We start from the raw sequence: 18,172 nt of genomic DNA on the forward strand, positions 1-18,172 counted from the left end.
GAGAAGTCTTTCTAAAGTAAAAGTTTGGTCATGACTGTTTATAATATTTGAAAATTTTTAAATTGCTCATGTGATAAATACTTAAATCCTTCCTATGACCTAGCAAAGTTTTTGTCTCAATAAATATTTGTGAAAGAATGAATAAACTTACATGGTTTACAATACTGTCTATTAAAATAGTATTGGTATATGCATGCATCTCTGTATATATATCTTTATTTTTACTAATTGTTCTGTTGAATATAAATGTAGGGTGCAGTTGCTAGTGTAGTTTGGCAATTATCTATTAAAAAGTACCTGTGAAATCACCTATTAACTATCAAGGTTAATGGAAAGGTGGTGTGGTGCCTTGTAGTCATGAGGAATAAAAATGGAGTCAAATCTAGGAAGATTCAGTAAGACAGTTATCCTGCTTCCTGGCTGATGGATGGCATTATGTTGCAGACAAATCACCTAATAATTTAAGGTTTTTTCTTAGATTTTATGCCAAGCAACTTTAGGTTAATTATTTTGTGAAACAGAGCAAGTAGCGAATGAGTTGAATTTTTGTATTTGTAACAAATGTGATTTCTTCCTGTAAACCACTCATAATTATTTTGCTTATATGTTTTTCTCATAATTTAGGACAGGAAGTTTAAGAAAAGGAATGATTTGAAAAGGGATGGTCACATAAGAAAAATAGTGTATAGATTATAATTTTCATAGAAATCAGAGCTCCCTAGAATCTTAGACCATTTTCCCTGCTATAACAACATATTATAGATTGAGTGGCTTAAAAGCAACATTTATTTGTCATAGTTCTGAAGTTAGGATAGTCCAAGATCAAGGCACCAGCAGATTCAGGGTCTGGTAGGGCTCACTCTCTGGTTTATACTTGCTGTACATGGGAAAAGGGACTGAGGAGTCTCTCTTGGGCCTCTTTTATACGGGTGCTAATCCCATTTGTGAGAACTGTGCCCCCATGATCTCAACATTTTCTAGAGGCCTCACTTCCTAATACCATCACCTTAGGGTTTTGGATTTCAACATATGAATTTTGGGAGGACATAAATATTCACACCATGGCAACTAGTGTGGTTGATATTGGGCACAATTTGAACTAGGAAAATAGTGTTTTCAAAGACATGTTCTTCTGTTTCTGTCTCCATTGCTCCATGGTACTGGAAGGAAGATGGCATGTCTTTATGAATGTGAGGTGGAGAGTAGCCTGAAAGGTAGGGGGCTGGTGGAATTAGGTTACTACTCCCTCTTCACTTAGTTGTTCTGTGGCCTTGGGTAAACTAGTTAAACCTCTGTAAAACCTAGTTTCCTCATCTATAAGAACTAACCCATGTTTTACCTTCTAATTAGATTGGACATGGTCATTTGTTTTATTATTAATGTATTTATATTTATGTAATTATTCTTTTGGCTGTTACTAATTTACTTTATTACTGACTTTAGTCATAAATTTGCCATTGGAAAGACAAAATTACATAATGAAAGGGCATCAATGGCTTTAAAAACCCCTTTCAGCAGGTTATAGGGCTGCAGAATGATTCACAGTGGGGTCTTAGGGCACTGGAAAGTACCATGAAGTTCCGATAGAGTTAATATGCTTTTCAAAGAACTCTTGTACTCAAAGTTAGCACAGAACCCTGTGATTTTCATAAGTAACTCTTTACAAATCCTTCCTGTTCTTTCCAGTCTATTTTTGTTCATACTGAAATATGTAGATTAAGCATGTCTCTGTTTATTTTCATCATATTATTAGTTTTGTTATCAACCACTTTGAGGTTGTTTAAGCAAAACACTGATCTAATTGCTCTGTTTGTCATTTCTTGTTTTAGGCAATGGGCCTCACCATGACCGTTGCTGTACTTATAATGAAAACAACTTGGTGGATGGTGTTTACTGTCTCCCAATAGGACACTGGATTGAGGCCAGTGGGCACACCAATGAGATGAAGCACACAACAGACTTCTATTTTAATATTGCAGGCCACCAAGCCATGCATTATTCAAGGTAAAAATAGTGCCATGTTTATATGCTTTAAAGTAGGACTAGAGGTCACATTAGGACAATGGAAATACTTACTGTGCTCAAAATTGTAGTGTCTCCCTTTGGAGGATCTATTGACCTGCAGTACTTTGAGGAGGTAAATTACAGTGAATCAGTGTGAGAGCTTCTCTGGTTCTAGATGTGAAAGATTCTTTTCTATAGAATTCCTTCATTACATACATATGCTAGTATCCACATATTTTGACAGGATAGTAGTTAACCAGTGTGTGCTGATAAAATGAATTAAAATAAAACTGCACGAAACATCCTAGATCAGAATTTCTGTCCTTCATGCTACTGACCAACAGTGAAAAAATGGTGTCTTTTTATCAAAACTTATTCAAATAACTGTGTTAAAAACAAGACACAAGACTGGATGTGATTTTTTACTTTATTGTTTATTAAGTTTTATGTGTTTTTCATTTAATTATTGAATAGCAATATATGCCATAATAAAAACTCATATACCAAAGAGGATGATAAATGAAAAATAAGGCTCCTTACACTTTCTTTCGCTCCTCCTCATCAAAAGTGATTATTTTTGACTGCTATGGTTAGTTTGGAGTCTTAAATAAGATGATATATTTAATTTATTAATGCATTTATTTAAAAATAGCTATTGATTTCTCTCTATTACATGTAAGAAGTTTACCTTTCTTATTCTTGTCCTTTCTACTCACTCTGATCTCTATCAGGTATAATAAAAAATTCTACTGATACCTTCATAAAAAGTCTAGTCTGTGATCCATCAACTTTTGACCATGTTTTGTGATTTTCTACTTTTTGTCTCTATATTTTGCTTCCCTATTTTTTTTACATATACTTCCACCTACTAATTCATGTTTTTATTACTTTTACATTTCCAATATTTATGGAATTTACATAATTTACATTTTATTTTGTAAATATGTCTTTCATGCTTTATCTGAAACTTAAAAGTAATTAACAACATTTAATATATTATTTGCTATAGAAGATGTAAGAGTTATAACCATAGGCCAGGAGATGCATCCTTATATTCCTAAAAATGTATTGCTCTGAGTGAGATGTATAATTAATATAATACAGAGGGTGTCATCATAATATGAGGGAATTGGTATTCTTCTTGAACACACTTTTTTTTTCCCAAATTCATGTTTGATGTTAGCCTTGCTGATTGATTAGATACATAGTGTGAGGAAGAGGGGACTTGTGGTTTTATGGCCTAAGTAACAGAATTGATGCTGCTGCTCTTTACTGAGATGAGGAAGACTTCCAGAGAAGCAATGTGGAGTAAGCATTGGCATATAAATTCTGTTTTAGTCATGTATTTGAAATGTCTGTTAGATGACAGAAGGGAAATAAATTTGATGCAAGGAATTTTGGGGAGATATAAAACTGGGAGTATTTGATATATAGATCATGTTCAAAGTGATGAGTCTAGATGAGGTCAATTTAGCAAATGAGTGAAATATAGAAGAGATAAAGAAAAGAAGCAAAACATACTGAACCATTGGGGCCATACATTTTGGAAGTCAAGGAAAAGCAGAATGTTGAGACAAGAATAAGAAGCAGAACACATTGAGAAGAGTCTATAAGGTTATTTTCCATTTGTCCTGCACCACATTTATTGAAACTTACTAATATGCCTCTTCATGTCTTGAGCTCTAGAGACCTTCTTTTATGATATGATTATTTATTTCCCTCTCTTGCCTTTGATCTTTTTCATTAATGATACTTTTCAGATGAATTTTGGACTTGATTTATACTCTCTATTTAACTTCTATATATTTCACATGTTGGTTTTATTGTTTTACATTTTGAGAGACTCCTTCATTTTTTCCAATTAAACTACTGATTTTTTTCTTAATTTTAATAATTTTATTTATTTATTTCCTTTTTGGCATATTCATTTGTTCCTGTTTATAAATGGATACATTCATGAATCATTCTTAGAACTCTTACGAGAATTGTTTTAAAGTTCTCTTCCGTTACTGGAATGATCTTGTTTCTTCCTACATCAGGTGTTCTTCATTTGCCTAGATCTTTTTCTTCTGTGTTGTTTGCTTTTGAATAACTGCCATTTTTAGCCATTCATATTGTATGATAGGCTAGAATTATTACTTCACACAGTATCAAAGTGTTATGTGATGTGAGAAGGAATCATAGTTTACTTATTCAACTGTGCAAGAAAGGTTGCATTTCTTTATATTCTTTAAAGAATCTTGGTTTTACTTCCAAGCTATCCTACAGAATTCTCAAGTAATTCTAATTATTTTTACACAATTGTGGGGAGTAGATTATAAGCACAGTTGTGCTCAATCACAGGCTGAGTTTGGCACAGCTGAGAGTGAGGCAGAATGCAGCACAGCTGCTTTTCCTAAGTTGTTTACTTTCAGAACAGTAGAAACACAGGTTTCTCTTGTTACAATGTCATGCCTCTCTGGAGAACTGTTGCTCCACCTCCTTGTTTACCACTGGATATAAAAGACTAGCTGAAGGAGGACACAGAGTTTTTGATGGGGGCTTTTTGATTGGCTGCCACTACCGCTGATGCGGACTGTGTTTCTCCACCAGAGCAGCTTTCTGCACCAAGAACTTTATACATGGGCTTTAGAAAAGCTAAGCTAAAGAAAGGTTAAGGAGAACACAGGACAGTGCAAGTCTAAGGACCAAGACTTTGAGAGTTATGCTAATGCAGTTTTTAGACGTGGCTGCTGTTTTTTGTATGTTTGAGCACTGAGACTTCAAGAAAGCTAAAGAGAGAACATGGGACAGTGCAAGTCTGAGGGCAAAGACTTTAAGAGAGAGCAAAAAAACCATGGGACAGTATGAGTCTATGGAAAGAGACTTTAAAGAATAGAAAAGAAGACTTTAGAATTATAAAGCAGTAAAGTCTTAAAGAATAAAGATAAGAGAAAAGAAGCAGAGTAAAGAGAAGAGAAATAACAAGCAATGAGGCTGCTGTGTGTCTCCATCCAAGTACCCAGCATACCTGGCCCCAGCTTTATGCATGTTTGTCTATCGTTTATCCTTTCTGCATCTCCTGTAGCCCCCAGTTAGGCCAGTGAGGTTTAGTAGTAACAGGAGTGAGAAAAAGCTCGCTCCAAACAATATCATGTAACATGTATTTATAGTACATAACACATTACATATAATATGTCATAAGTATACCATTAGCTTTCTACATATATAAGATCTGCATCTGTCAATTTGACTAATTGTGTTTCAAAAATATTTGGAAAAACCTTCTGTCTATACTGAACATACATAGACATTTTTCCTGCCACTATTCCCTAATAATACAGTGTAACAGCTATTTTCATAGCATTTGCGTTATATTAGGTATTATAAGTAATCTAGAGATGACTTAATCAGATGATGTGCTTAGATAATGTACAAACATTATACTGTTTTATTTCAGGGACTTGAACATCTGAAGGTTTTTATATTCTCTAGCACAAATACTCCAGAGATATGGGGCATGATTGCATATATATTTATACCTAGGGTGTAATATATAATATATATTATATATGCAATATAGAATTTATGTACACATATATATATACATACTAGATATGTGTATATATATATCGATATATAGGTACCTATATATCGATATATATATGAATGGAATAAGACCTCAGACTCATTAGTTTAAGATTTTACAAGTACTCTTTATTCTTCTATTTACTTCTATAGTAGAGATAACTGGGAATTTGGTAGTAAATAGCAATTCTTTATAGTGGACCTGATACCATATTTTTGCTTTTAAGAAGTCCCATTACCCTCCAGAGTTCTTAACAGTTCAGTTTCAAAACGACTTACATGAAAATCAGTTGGGTGGATTATTTTAAAAATGCAGATTCAAGGATCCCATCAATTCTTGTGAATCTTTATTTACTCAACATTTCCTGTGATTCTTATCCAACAGATATAAAGATAGTAGTTTAAAATTCAAAAGGAATATTTTTAGGTACCTTCAGTCATTTCATTTTTTAATTCTTATTTTTTGGTGGCCTTTTACTTGCTAGACAAACACTCTACCACATGAGCCATGCCTCAGTCATTTTGCTTTTAGTTTTTTGTAGTTAGAGCCTCATGATTTTGCATGATTCTTCTACCTCTGCTTCCTGGTAGTTGGGATTACAGAGATGCTCCCCTGTAGCTGGCTGCCTTCAGTCATTTTAGTCTAACTCCCCTTAACTGTTCCAACCATATGTACAAACTGCAAAAGATGAAAATGTGAGTTCAGTTTAAAAGAATTGAAAAGACATTCATTTATTTTATTAGCAAATATAAAATGCCTAATAGCTATCTGCTTGTCATATTCATCTGAGTATAATGTGTAAATTTATCTTAGCTGATGAAATAGATATAAACATGATAGGTTATTTGATTGGGCATATCTAATAGTAGAGATATTAAAAATCACATAGTGATTTATGCACTGAAACTATCACTATTTAGTTTGAATATGGAAGGGAGATATTTGTGAAATTCTTTTGTGGTTGGAATAAATTATATTGGAATCGAATTGTCAGTATCCTTCAAAATGACAAGACTTTCAAGAGTACAGATGTCTGTATAATAGGATACATGGCAGATTAATTTATTCAGTAAGAATTGTGTGGGTTATTGTGTATTGAGCACAAGATAATCAAACATGGAGAGACAAGGATCCTTGCTCTCCAGGAACTCATGCCCCAGTGAAAGACAAGCATCTAAGCAACCATAATGCAGTGAGATCATTGCTGTAATGAAATTTTTATGCAGTGTATAATCAAGGACAGAATTTTTTAGTTCAAGGAAATCCTTAAAAGGAAGTAGAACTTGAGAAGACTTGTGAAGGATTTTTCTAGGAGGACATTTGGAGAAAGTAGCTGAGGTAAGGAGAATAGAAAGTGCAAATGTACAGAGGTATGAGAGAAGCATTAGGCTGACCAAAAAATTTTGTCCAACCAGGATACTTTTGAGAATAAGCAGAGTATTTTAGTGCTTATTGTGGACAGCAGGAATAAAATTGGATTGTGCCAGGCACAGCAGGATACAGGTCAGCCTAGAGAACGTGTCATTTAGGAAAGAATATTCTGCGATGTCTCAATATGTAGTTCAGAGATTTTCACAATTGACATATACTTCTGTACTCAAGACTATCCATAGTATCAAACTATACCTCTTTCTTCAACAAAATTTTTTCATGTTGAAGAATGAGTTTGCATGAAAGATACAGATAACTAATTTAATGAGACTTTAGTGGTAAAGTACTGTAATTTCTGTTTCTTGAAAAGGTTTACTGCCAGTTGAATGTACTTCAAGAGACATAAATTAGACTTAATGAACATTACACTTTAGTCTCTTTAAGAATGTTGCAATTTAGGAAATGTATTATAAAAGCTTATACTTTATAGCCCCTTCACTTTGTAAAGAAAAGATAGGTATACAGTGATTTTTCAAACTTAAAATTATTTTAAACACTGTAGAACAATGTGTTTGTGTATTTTAAGATCCTGTTTTATCTGGCATATTTTCCAAAATGAATGAAATTAGTTACTTTGTAAAGAGAGTAAGGATTCTCTCATTTACTCCTGTGTAACCTTAGCACAATCTTTTAACAGTTCTGGAAATTTTAGGTTCCTAATTTGCAAAGTGAGCTGGTGAAACTGCGTGACTACTAAAGTCAGTTCTGGAAATGTTGAAAGGTTAATGCAAATTTCAAAAGCTAAAGCTTACTTGACATTTTACCAACATGTTATATTGACCTAAAAATGACTATACTCCCTATCAGCTTCCCTGGTTTCCTATCCTGGGACCAAATGCTTCATCTGGTGCTCTGTCTAGGTGGTAATTTTCCTTATTGCTTGTAATCCAGAACATGTATTCAATCAAACTCCACAAAAGCTATATTTGGATATATATGTTTTACAACCAGTGTACAATAATCTTTAGTAAGTATGTATATGTTTCTTATAGAATGATATGTTTACATTACTCACATTTATAAAAAATTCCATTCTGGAATAAATAGAAAATAGCCACAAATATTCTGTGTATAACAGTAGCTAATTATATTGTCTTAATTCCATAGTTTGAAATCAAGACATTACTGGCCAGAAGAGGATACTGATTTCAATTAATTTGAATGATTGAATGATTTGAGATTCTTTTAAGCCTTAAGACTGAGATTATAATTGTCCATACCAGAGAGGAAAACAGCCTGCTCCTCCTTCTTATTGAGTTCTTATGATTGAGCAATAATATTTACTAAATATTAGTAAATACTTAGTAAAAGTATACTTATACTTATTAAGTATGAGATTCCTCTAAGTGCTCCTTTTCTTGATGAAATAATACTGTCCATCATATTGTATATGGTCAAATAAATTGGTGGATGTCTTTTTTCTTCCTATGATTAAAAATATATTTTATATAAAATGTATTTATATATTTTATATTGTATATGCAATTATATTGGAATTATTATTTTCAACATCATCTCAAAGGAAAAGTATTAGTGATAACTATTAGAATCCCAATGGTAATATGACCTAATGGAAACATAACCTCTTTAATTCTTATTTCTTAGGAGTCATTTAAAACCTGTCAAAGTATATGAAGAAATCACTTTTTGCTGATAGTGCCGTGGTGGAACCACCACAGTTATGAAAGAAGCAGCTGGATTTTGTTCTGCCTTGTATATTATCTATAGTATTATTATTTAAATTATGCTTTTATATCATTGAAATGTCTCGATCACTGGTGAATGAAAGGGAGATTGGAAAGGAGAAAGCTTTGTCAGATCTTAGGTTGTTTCTATGAGCATGAGTGATAGTAAGAAAGAAGGAATATTTTATCATATAAATTAAGGCTATTAGTACATAAATCATTGTGTGGATAAAAATATAGCAATAATACTATAAAACATGAATTGTGTTATAAAAGAGAGCAGAGAAAGTATGTATTATGGGGGGAATAATGTACAAAATGAGAACTATTACTGAATATTTCATGCTAATGAAAATGACCCCATAGAGTGGGAAAAAAAAAATCACCGAGAAGAGAAAGGGAGTCAGTTCATGCTGGTAGTCCCAGCACTCTGGAGGTTAAGACAGCAAGATCGGCCAGTTTGGGCTACATAAGGAAACCCAGTCTCAAAAAGAGGAGGGGAGAACTACAGGTGCAATATTTTTTGTGTAGCAAGAGGGAGAGCCAATTGTTGGTCTCTGGGCATGGCAGGAAGACAGAATTGGGACTGGGATGCTGTAGGTGGATGTGGTGACAAGTGCAGCTTTGATTGCTTCTATTTTCTCAGTGTAATAGGAAGCAAGGTCTTTGGATGGGAGTAGGAAGAGGGTTTTGTAGGTTTGAGTGAGATACATAGACTGGGTGACTAATGAATGCAAATGTATTGACTCATGAATTTTAATTTTTACAAGACTTTCCCAATTCCAATATCACAGTGGCTATGACAACCGAGGAGAGTTATTCTCTCCAATTAAATGAATACAGAGCACAGAATATTTCTGACAAGCTCAGATAGTCTTTTCCTGGGGTTTCTGTGTGACTCTAGCTGGATGATAAAGAAATTTGAGTAATGTGTTAAAATGGAGCTCTGGTAGGTTGGGAATTTTATTTTTCAGAGCTACAAGGTATTGTGCTGATTATGGAAGATCCACTTCAGGCAGCCTAGTTGATCTGCTTATGTTAGTATAGCTAAGCATATCAGGGGATGTTTCTACTTATATTTACAGATTTGGTACAGTTAGCTCACTTTGCCAGTCATTAATGACGACAATTAAAATTGAATTGAATTAACTAGTTTCTTAGGTCCTTGTCACTCTTTGGTTGAACAGGGAAGATTATCAACTCACAGAGGAGGGATCAATTGAAAATAGTTAAAATGCATATGTTACTTCCTACATGTGAGAATAGATTTTTGCCCTTGGCTATTTCTATATCACAAAGGCCTTCTTATGACTTTTCAATTCACAGAGTGTTTTTTTGAAAGGTGAGATCTTTATTTTTATGTTTTATTAAGTTGTACTTTATCTATGCTTTGTCCTAAGCCTTTAAAATTTTTCTCTTGGAATGTAATGTAGACTTCTTGTTCTTGATAAATGAATCAATAGCAATGAAAATATTAGCTTAATGGTTAACATGTGTAAACATCACTCTGAAAGAAATATTTGGTATATCAATATGTGGACACCTATGCCCACACATGCACACATACTAATATCTGTTTGTACAGTCTCTCCTTTGCAAAATGAAAGTTTTCTTCCTATAGGCGACTTGATGTGTTTGAGAGGGGGCTGGGAAAGTAGGATCTGGATGATCTGAAAGAATGATTAGGTGTTCTGTACGGATTACACTGGGCAAGTAAAACCATAGTAATGTCTCATAACCCTCGGCTGCTTCTGACTCTGAGACAAAGCGTGTTGCACAGCACCCCCTCAGTTACAGATGACCAGGGGCTTCTGAGGAGCTGCTCTGCTGTCAGAACAGCCTGTAAGTAGTGGAACTGCTGTTCACAGATTCCTCTCTTCCTCCTGCTCTTAACTCTTTGAATCCCTGGGAGACAGGGCCTCCATTTTCGTGTCCTAGAACATTGCAACATCAATGTCTGATCAAAATACAAATAAATGTGGACACAAATAACTGACACAAAAATCCTACTCACTCTCACTAGTCAAATTTTGAAGTTTATGTAGTCCATGTAAGTCTAGAAGTTGAATTAGTTGTAAGAGGGACCTGAAACATTTTGTCTCTCCCAGCAACTTCATGTCATTTTTGAAAAGCATTGATTCAGTCATTTGCCTTGTAGGTTTACTCACCTGCCTATCCTTCACCATATTCAAATAATGGATCATTGTATTAATCACTTGTCTCATTTCCTCCTTTCCTAGATTGCAGGTCCTGTTCCAAAACTCACTTCTTCTGTAAGATTCCTTTGGCCTGCTTTTTTTTCTGAGGTGGCTACTGTTAATTATTTTTCTTTTCTTTTTTTTTTCCTTTTTCTTTTATTATTCATACGTGCATACAAGGCTTGGTTCATTTCTCCCCCCTGCCCCCACCCCCTCCCTTACCACCCACTCCGCCCCCTCCCTCTCCCCCCCCCTCAATACCCAGCAGAAACTATTTTGCCCTTATTTCTAATTTTGTTGTAGACAGAGTAGAAGCAATAATAGGAAGGAACAAGGGTTTTTGCTGGTTGAGATAAGGATAGCTATACAGGGAGTTGACTCACATTGATTTCCTTTGCGTGGGTGTTACCTTCTAGGTTAATTCTTTTTGATCTAACCTTTTCTCTAGTACCTGTTCCCCTTTTCCTATTGGCCTCAGTTGCTTTTAAGGTATCTGCTTTACTTTCTCTGCGTTGAGGGCAACAAATGCTAGCTAATTTTTTAGGTGTCTTATCTATCCTCACCCCTCCCTTGTGTGCTCTCACTTTTATCATGTGCTCATAGTCCAATCCCCTTGTTGTGTTTGCCCTTGATCTAATGTCCACATATGAGGGAAAACATACGTTTTTTGGTCTTTTGGGCCAGGCTAACCTCACTCAGAATGATGTTCTCCAATTCCATCCATTTACCAGCGAATGATAACATTTTGTTCTTCTTCATGGCTGCATAGAATTCCATTGTGTATAGATACCACATTTTCTTAATCTATTCATCGGTGGTGGGGCATCTTGGCTGTTTCCATAACTTGGCTATTGTGAATAGTGCCACAATAAACATGGGTGTGCAGGTGCCTCTGGAGTAACAGTCTTTTGGGTATATCCCCAAAAGTGGTATTACTGGATCAAATGGTAGATCAATGTCTAGCTTTTTAAGTAGCCTCCAAATTTTTTTCCAGAGTGGTTGTACTAGTTTACATTCCCACCAACAGTGTAAGAAGGTTCCTTTTTCCCCACATCCTCACCAACACCTGTTGGTGGTGTTGTTGCTGATGATGGCTATTCTAATAGGGGTGAGGTGGAATCTTAGTGTGGTTTTAATTTGCATTTCCTTTGTTGCTAGAGATGGTGAGCATTTTTTAATGTGTTTTCTGGCCATTTGAATTTCTTCTTTTGAGAAAGTTCTGTTTAGTTCACTTGCCCATTTCTTTATCCGTTCATTAGTTTTGGGAGAATTTAGTTTTTTGAGTTCCCTATATATTCTGGTTATCAGGCCTTTGTCTGATGTATAGCTGGCAAATATTTTCTCCCACTCTGTGGGTGTTCTCTTCAGTTTAGAGACCATTTCTTTTGATGAACAGAAGCTTTTTAGCTTTATGAGGTCCCATTTATCTATGCTATCTCTTAGTTGCTGTGCTGCTGGGGTTTCATTGAGAAAGTTCTTACCTATACCTACTAACTCCAGAGTATTTCCTACTCTTTCCTGTATCAACTTAAGAGTTTGGGGTCTGATATTAAGATCCTTGATCCATTTTGAGTTAATCTTGGTATAGGGTGATATACATGGATCTAATTTCAGTTTTTTGTAGACTGCGAACCAGTTTTCCCAACAGTTTTTGTTGAAGAGGCTGCTATTTCTCCATCGTATATTTTTAGCTCCTTTGTCAAAGACAAGTTGGTTATAGTTGTGTGGCTTCATATCTGGGTCCTGTATTCTGTTCCACTGGTCTTCATGTCTGTTTTTGTGCCAGTACCATGCTGTTTTTATTGTTATTGCTTTGTAATATAGTTTGAAGTCAGGTATTGTGATACCTCCTGCATTGTTCTTTTGACTGAGTATTGCCTTGGCTATTCATGGCCTCTTGTGTTTCCATATAAATTTAACAGTAGATTTTTTTCAATCTCTTTAATGAATGTCGTTGGGATTTTGATGGGAATTGCATTAAACATGTAGATTACTTTTGGGAGTATTGACATTTTTACTATGTTGATTCTACCAATCCATGAGCATGGGAGCTCTCTCCACTTTCTATAGTCTTCCTCAATCTCTTTCTTCAGAAGTGTATGGTTTTCCTTGTAGAGGTCGTTCACATCTTTTGTTAGGTTTACACCTAGGTATTTGATTTTTTTTGAGGCTATTGTAAATGGAATTGTTTTCATACATTCTTTTTCAGTTTGCTCATTGTTAGTGTATAGAAATGCTAATGATTTTTCTATGTTGATTTTATATCCTGCTACCTTGCTATAGCTATTGATGATGTCTAGAAGCTTCTGAGTAGAGTTTTTTGGGTCTTTAAGGTATAGGATCATGTCGTCTACAAATAGGGATATTTTGACAGTTTCTTTACCTATTTGTATTCCTTTTATTCCTTCTTCTTGCCTAATTGCTCTGGCTAGGAATTCCAGCACTATGTTGAATAGGAGTGGAGATAGTGGGCATCCTTGTCTGGTTCCTGATTTTAGAGGGAATGGTTTCAGTTTTTCTCTGTTAAGTATAATGCTGGCTGTAGGTTTGTCATATATAGCTTTTTATAATGTTGAGGTACTTTCCTTCTATTCCTAGTTTTCTTAGAGCTTTTATCATGAAGTGATGTTGGATCTTATGAAAGGCTTTTCCTGCATCTATTGAGATGATCAAGTGGTTTTTGTCTTTGCTTCTGTTAATGTGGTTTATTACGTTTATTGATTTTCGTATGTTGAACCACCCCTGCATCCCTGGGATGAAGCCTACTTGGTCGTGGTGAATAATCTTTTTGACGTATTGTTGAATTCAGTTTGCCTTTATTTTATTGAGGATTTTTGCATCAATGTTCATTAAGGAGAATGGCCTATAGTTCTCCTTTTTGGAGGTGTCTTTGCCTGGTTTTGGGATAAGTGTAATACTGGCTTCATAAAATGTGTTTGGCAGTTTTCCTTCCCTTTCTATTTCGTGGAACAGTTTAAGGAGGGTTGGTATCAGTTCTTCTTTAAAGGTCTGATAGAATTCAGCAGAGAATCCTTCAGGTCCTGGACTTTTGTTTTTGGGGAGACTCTTGATTGCTGCTTCAATTTCATTTTGTGTTATAGGTCTATTCAGGTGATTAATTTCCTCTTGGTTCAGTTTTGGATGATCATATGTATCTAGAAATCTGTCCATTTCTTTAAGATTTTCGAATTTATTTGAATATAGGTTCTCGAAGTAGTCTCTGATGATTTCCTGGACTTCCATGGTGTTTGTTGTTATCTCCCCTTTTGCATTCCTAATTCTACTAATTTGGGTTTTTTCTCTCCTCATTTTAGTCAGGTTTGCCAGGGGTCTATCGATCTTGTCTATTTTTTCAAAGAACCAACTTTTTGTTTCATTAATTCTTTGTATGGTTTTTTTGGTTTCTATTTCGTTGATTTCAGCTCTTATTTTTATTATTTCTCTCCTTCTATTTGTTTTGGGATTTGCTTGTTCTTGTTTTTCTAGGAGTTTGAGATGTATCATTAGGTCATTGATTTGGGATCTTTCAGTCTTTTTAATATATGCACTCATGGCTATAAACTTTCCTCTCAAGACTGCCTTAGCTGTGTCCCATAGGTTCCGGTAGGTTTTGTTTTCATTTTCATTGACTTCCAGGAACTTTTTAATTTCCTCTTTTATTTCATCGATGATCCATTGTTCATTAAGTAATGAGTTATTTAGTTTCCAGCTGTTTGCATGTTTTTTGTCTTTACTTTTGTTGTTGAGTTCTACTTTTACTGCATTGTGGTCAGATAGTATGCACGGTATTATTTCTATTTTCTTATATTTGCTGAGGCTTGCTTTGTGCCCTAGGATATGATCTATTTTGGAGAAGGTTCCATGGGCTGCTGAGAAGAATGTATATTGTGTAGAGGTTGGATGAAATGTTCTGTAGACATCAAGTAGTTTCATTTGATCTATTGCATATTTTAGATCTTGGATTTCTTTATTGAGTTTTTGTTTGGATGACCTATCTATTGATGATAATGGGGTGTGAAAGTCTCCCACAACCACTGTGTTGGCATTTATATATGCTTTTAGGTCTTTCAGGGTATGTTTGATGAAATTGGGTGCATTGACATTGGGTGCGTACAGGTTGATAATTATTATTTCCTTTTGGTCTATTTCCCCTTTTATTAGTATGGAATGTCCTTCTTTATCTCGTTTGACCAATGTAGGTTTGAAGCCTACTTTGTCAGAGATAAGTATTGGTACTCCTGCCTGTTTTCGGGGGCCATTGGCTTGGTAAATATCCTTCTACCCTTTCATCCGAAGCCTATGCTTATTTCTGTCAGTGAGATGAGTCTCCTGTAAGCAACAAATTGTTGGATCTTCCTCTTTAATCCATTTTGTCAAACGGTGTCTTTTGATGGGTGAATTAAGTCTGTTAACATTAAACTTTAGTACTGATAGGTATGTGGTGATTCCTGCCATTTAGTTGTCTTAGTTGTTTGAAGGTTTGATTGTGTGTACCTAACTTGAGGTTACTCTCTACTGTCTTGCTTTTTCTTTTCCTGTGGTTTGGTGCTGCCTGCCTTTTCATGGTTAAGTTGGGTGTCACTTTCTGTGTGCAGGATCCCTTGCAGAATCTTTTGTAATGGTGGCTTTGTGGTCACATATTGTTTTAGTTTCTGCTTATCATGGAAGACTTTTATTGCTCCATCTATTTTGAATGATAGCTTTGCTGGGTAGAGTATCCTGGGGTTGAAGTTATTTTCATTCAGCGCCCGGAAGATCTCACCCATGCTCTTCTTGCTTTTAATGTTTCTGTTGAGAAGTCTGCTGTGATTTTGATGGGTTTACCTTTGTATGTTACTTGTTTTTTCTCTCTTACAGCCTTCAATATTCTTTCCTTAGTTTCTGAACTTGTTGTTTTCATGATGATATGTCGTGGAGTAGTTCTATTTTGATCTGGTCTGTTTGGTGTCCTGGAGGCCTCTTGCATCTGTATGGGAATATCTTTCTCTAGATTTGGGAAATTTTCCATTATTATTTTGTTGAATATATTACGCATTCCCTTCGCTTGCAGCTCTTCTCCTTCTTCGATGCCCATGATTCTCAAGTTTGGTCTTTTGATGGAGTCAGTGAGTTCTTGCATTTTCTTTTCACAGGTCTTGAGTTGTTTAATTAATAGTTCTTCAGCTTTTCCTTTAATTACCATTTCATCTTCAAGTTTTGAGATTCTGTCTTCTGTTTGTTCTATTCTGCTGGATTGGCCTTCCATTTTGTTTTGCAGTTCTGTTTCGTTCTTTTTTCTGAGGTTTTCCATATCCTGGCAGTTTTCCTCTTTAATGTTGTCTATTTTTGTCCTGAGTTCATTTGTCTGTTTATTCATTGTGTTCTCTCTTTCACTTTGGTGTTTATCCAGTGCTTCTATGGTTTCCTTTATTTCTTCTTTTGCTTTTTCAAATTCTCTATTTTTGTTGTCTTGGAATTTCTTGAGTGTCTCCTGTACATTTTGGTTGACCCTATCCAGTATCATCTCTATAAAATTCTCATTGAGTACTTGTAGTATGTCTTCTTTTAAATTCTTCTTGTGGGCTTCATTGGGTCCTTTGGCATAGTTTATCTTCATTTTGTTGGAGTCTGGATCTGAGTTTCTGTTCTCTTCATTCCCCTCTGGTTCCTGTGCTAATTTTTTGCTGTGGGGAAACTGGTTTCCCTGTTTTTTCTGTCTTCCCATCATTGTCTTTGATGTTGTTACTGTCCCTGTACTGTGTGCAATTAAGTATTTTGTAGCTTGTAATAATAACAATGGTAATATTGAGAATGGAAGAGTGAGCTGAGATGGAAAGCAAGAAGTTAAAGAAAAGGGGAAAACAAATATACAGACAAGAGAGAGAAAGCAGAACAAGGTATCAGACAAGAGAGTCTCAAAGGTATAAACAGGGAGTGTTAGTGTACCAATCAACAGTAAGCTGAACAGACATTAGAGAGACAGAGGATTGAAAATCAAAGATAAAAACAATAAAAAATAAGTAAATGAAAGAAATATCTATATATAAAAATGAATTAAAATAAAATGGAAATAGAAAATTAAAAAAAAAACCAAAAAACAAAAAACTTCCAAGTTTATATGCAATGCAGTTTCAGTCTTAATAATTTGGGTGTCGGTCTCAATCTCCAGTCCTCGAGTTGGTGCCTCAGATGTTGTTCTGTAATTGTCTCATCAAAGGGGATGCATAAAGTAGAACAAAACTACACACTCCACACACACACACACACACACACACACACACACACACACACACAAAAGCCCCTCCAAGTGTCCCAAGTTCAAATGCAACACAGTTTCAGTAAGTTTTTTGGCTTGCAGGTGTAATTCAGTTGTTCTCTCATCAAAGGTAGGGAGAAAAAGAAAAATAAAGAGTGGAGACAGTTCTGAGAATGGTATCTGCAACTGTGGCTTGCCTACCTGCTGCTGGCAGCCTGCTGTAGCTGGTGGTGTTATTTATGCAGATCTCTCGGTTGAGCTTAGCACTCACTTGGCCCTGTAGGCTTTGTTTACTCAGAGTTCTCCTGTGCGGGAGCCTCTGCTACAGGCTTTCCCCTTTCCAAGCACTGGGAAAGGTGACACTGCCCCCGCATTGTCAGGCCTGCATGTTTATTTACAGTTCATGTGGGAGGTGGGTCTTCCCCCCTCTCCTGTGCAGTTTTCCTCCCACTGCCACTTTCAGAAGCTTTCCTGCTCCTGCTTACTGGGTGGTGCTGCTGCTCCTGCCAGCCGCCATGTTTGTTTACAGTTCACGTGGGAAGTGGGTCTTCCCTCCTCTTCTGTGGAGTTTTTCTCCCTCCTCCACTCTCACAAGCTTCCCTGCTCCTGGTTGCTGGGCGTGCACCCCGCTCCCGCCAGAGGCTCTCCGGCCACACCGGCTTGCTTATTTACAGTCCCGGGAAGGATTCCCTTCCCCCAGTCTTCAGCGCTTAGAGCGCCCCACCCTCTTTCCAGCGTGTCTTAACTGTTCTTATTGCTTATTACTCAGTTTCTCTTTTTTCCCTGGGTGGAGGTCAGTCTGTCCAGGGGGCTATGCTGCTCTGGCCCAGGCTTGTCTGTGGGAGAACCGCGGTACCGTGAAGCTCACCTGGTCTGTGTCTTCCCAGTGGGTGCCAGCCACTGGCGGCCCGGGGGCCCTCCTCGTTTCTCCGTTTAACGTGAAGTGGAGATTCTCTGCGCTGGCTGGAGGTGTGGAGGGGTCAAAGTTATGCCTTTTCTCAGTGATTATGCCTGCAAAGTGTGTCTCCAGCATCTCTCCAAGATTTCACTA

At 36.1% G+C, this 18,172-nt stretch overlaps 1 protein-coding gene across 5 annotated transcripts in view; it reads left to right on the forward strand.

The window, feature by feature from the left end:
• The window catches only part of Epm2a (EPM2A glucan phosphatase, laforin), a 208,905-nt gene that overhangs the window by 38,209 nt on the left and 152,524 nt on the right, over positions 1-18,172 (forward strand). For all 5 annotated transcript variants that reach the window (XM_074072670.1, XM_074072676.1, XM_074072665.1 and 2 more), the window contains exon 2: positions 1,830-2,004. In XM_074072670.1, coding sequence (XP_073928771.1) covers positions 1,830-2,004 — 175 coding nt within the window. The remainder of the gene's footprint in view (positions 1-1,829; positions 2,005-18,172) is intronic.

This window comes from Castor canadensis, chromosome 1, assembly GCF_047511655.1.
Source record: "Castor canadensis chromosome 1, mCasCan1.hap1v2, whole genome shotgun sequence".
Classification (NCBI taxonomy): Eukaryota; Metazoa; Chordata; class Mammalia; order Rodentia; family Castoridae; genus Castor; species Castor canadensis.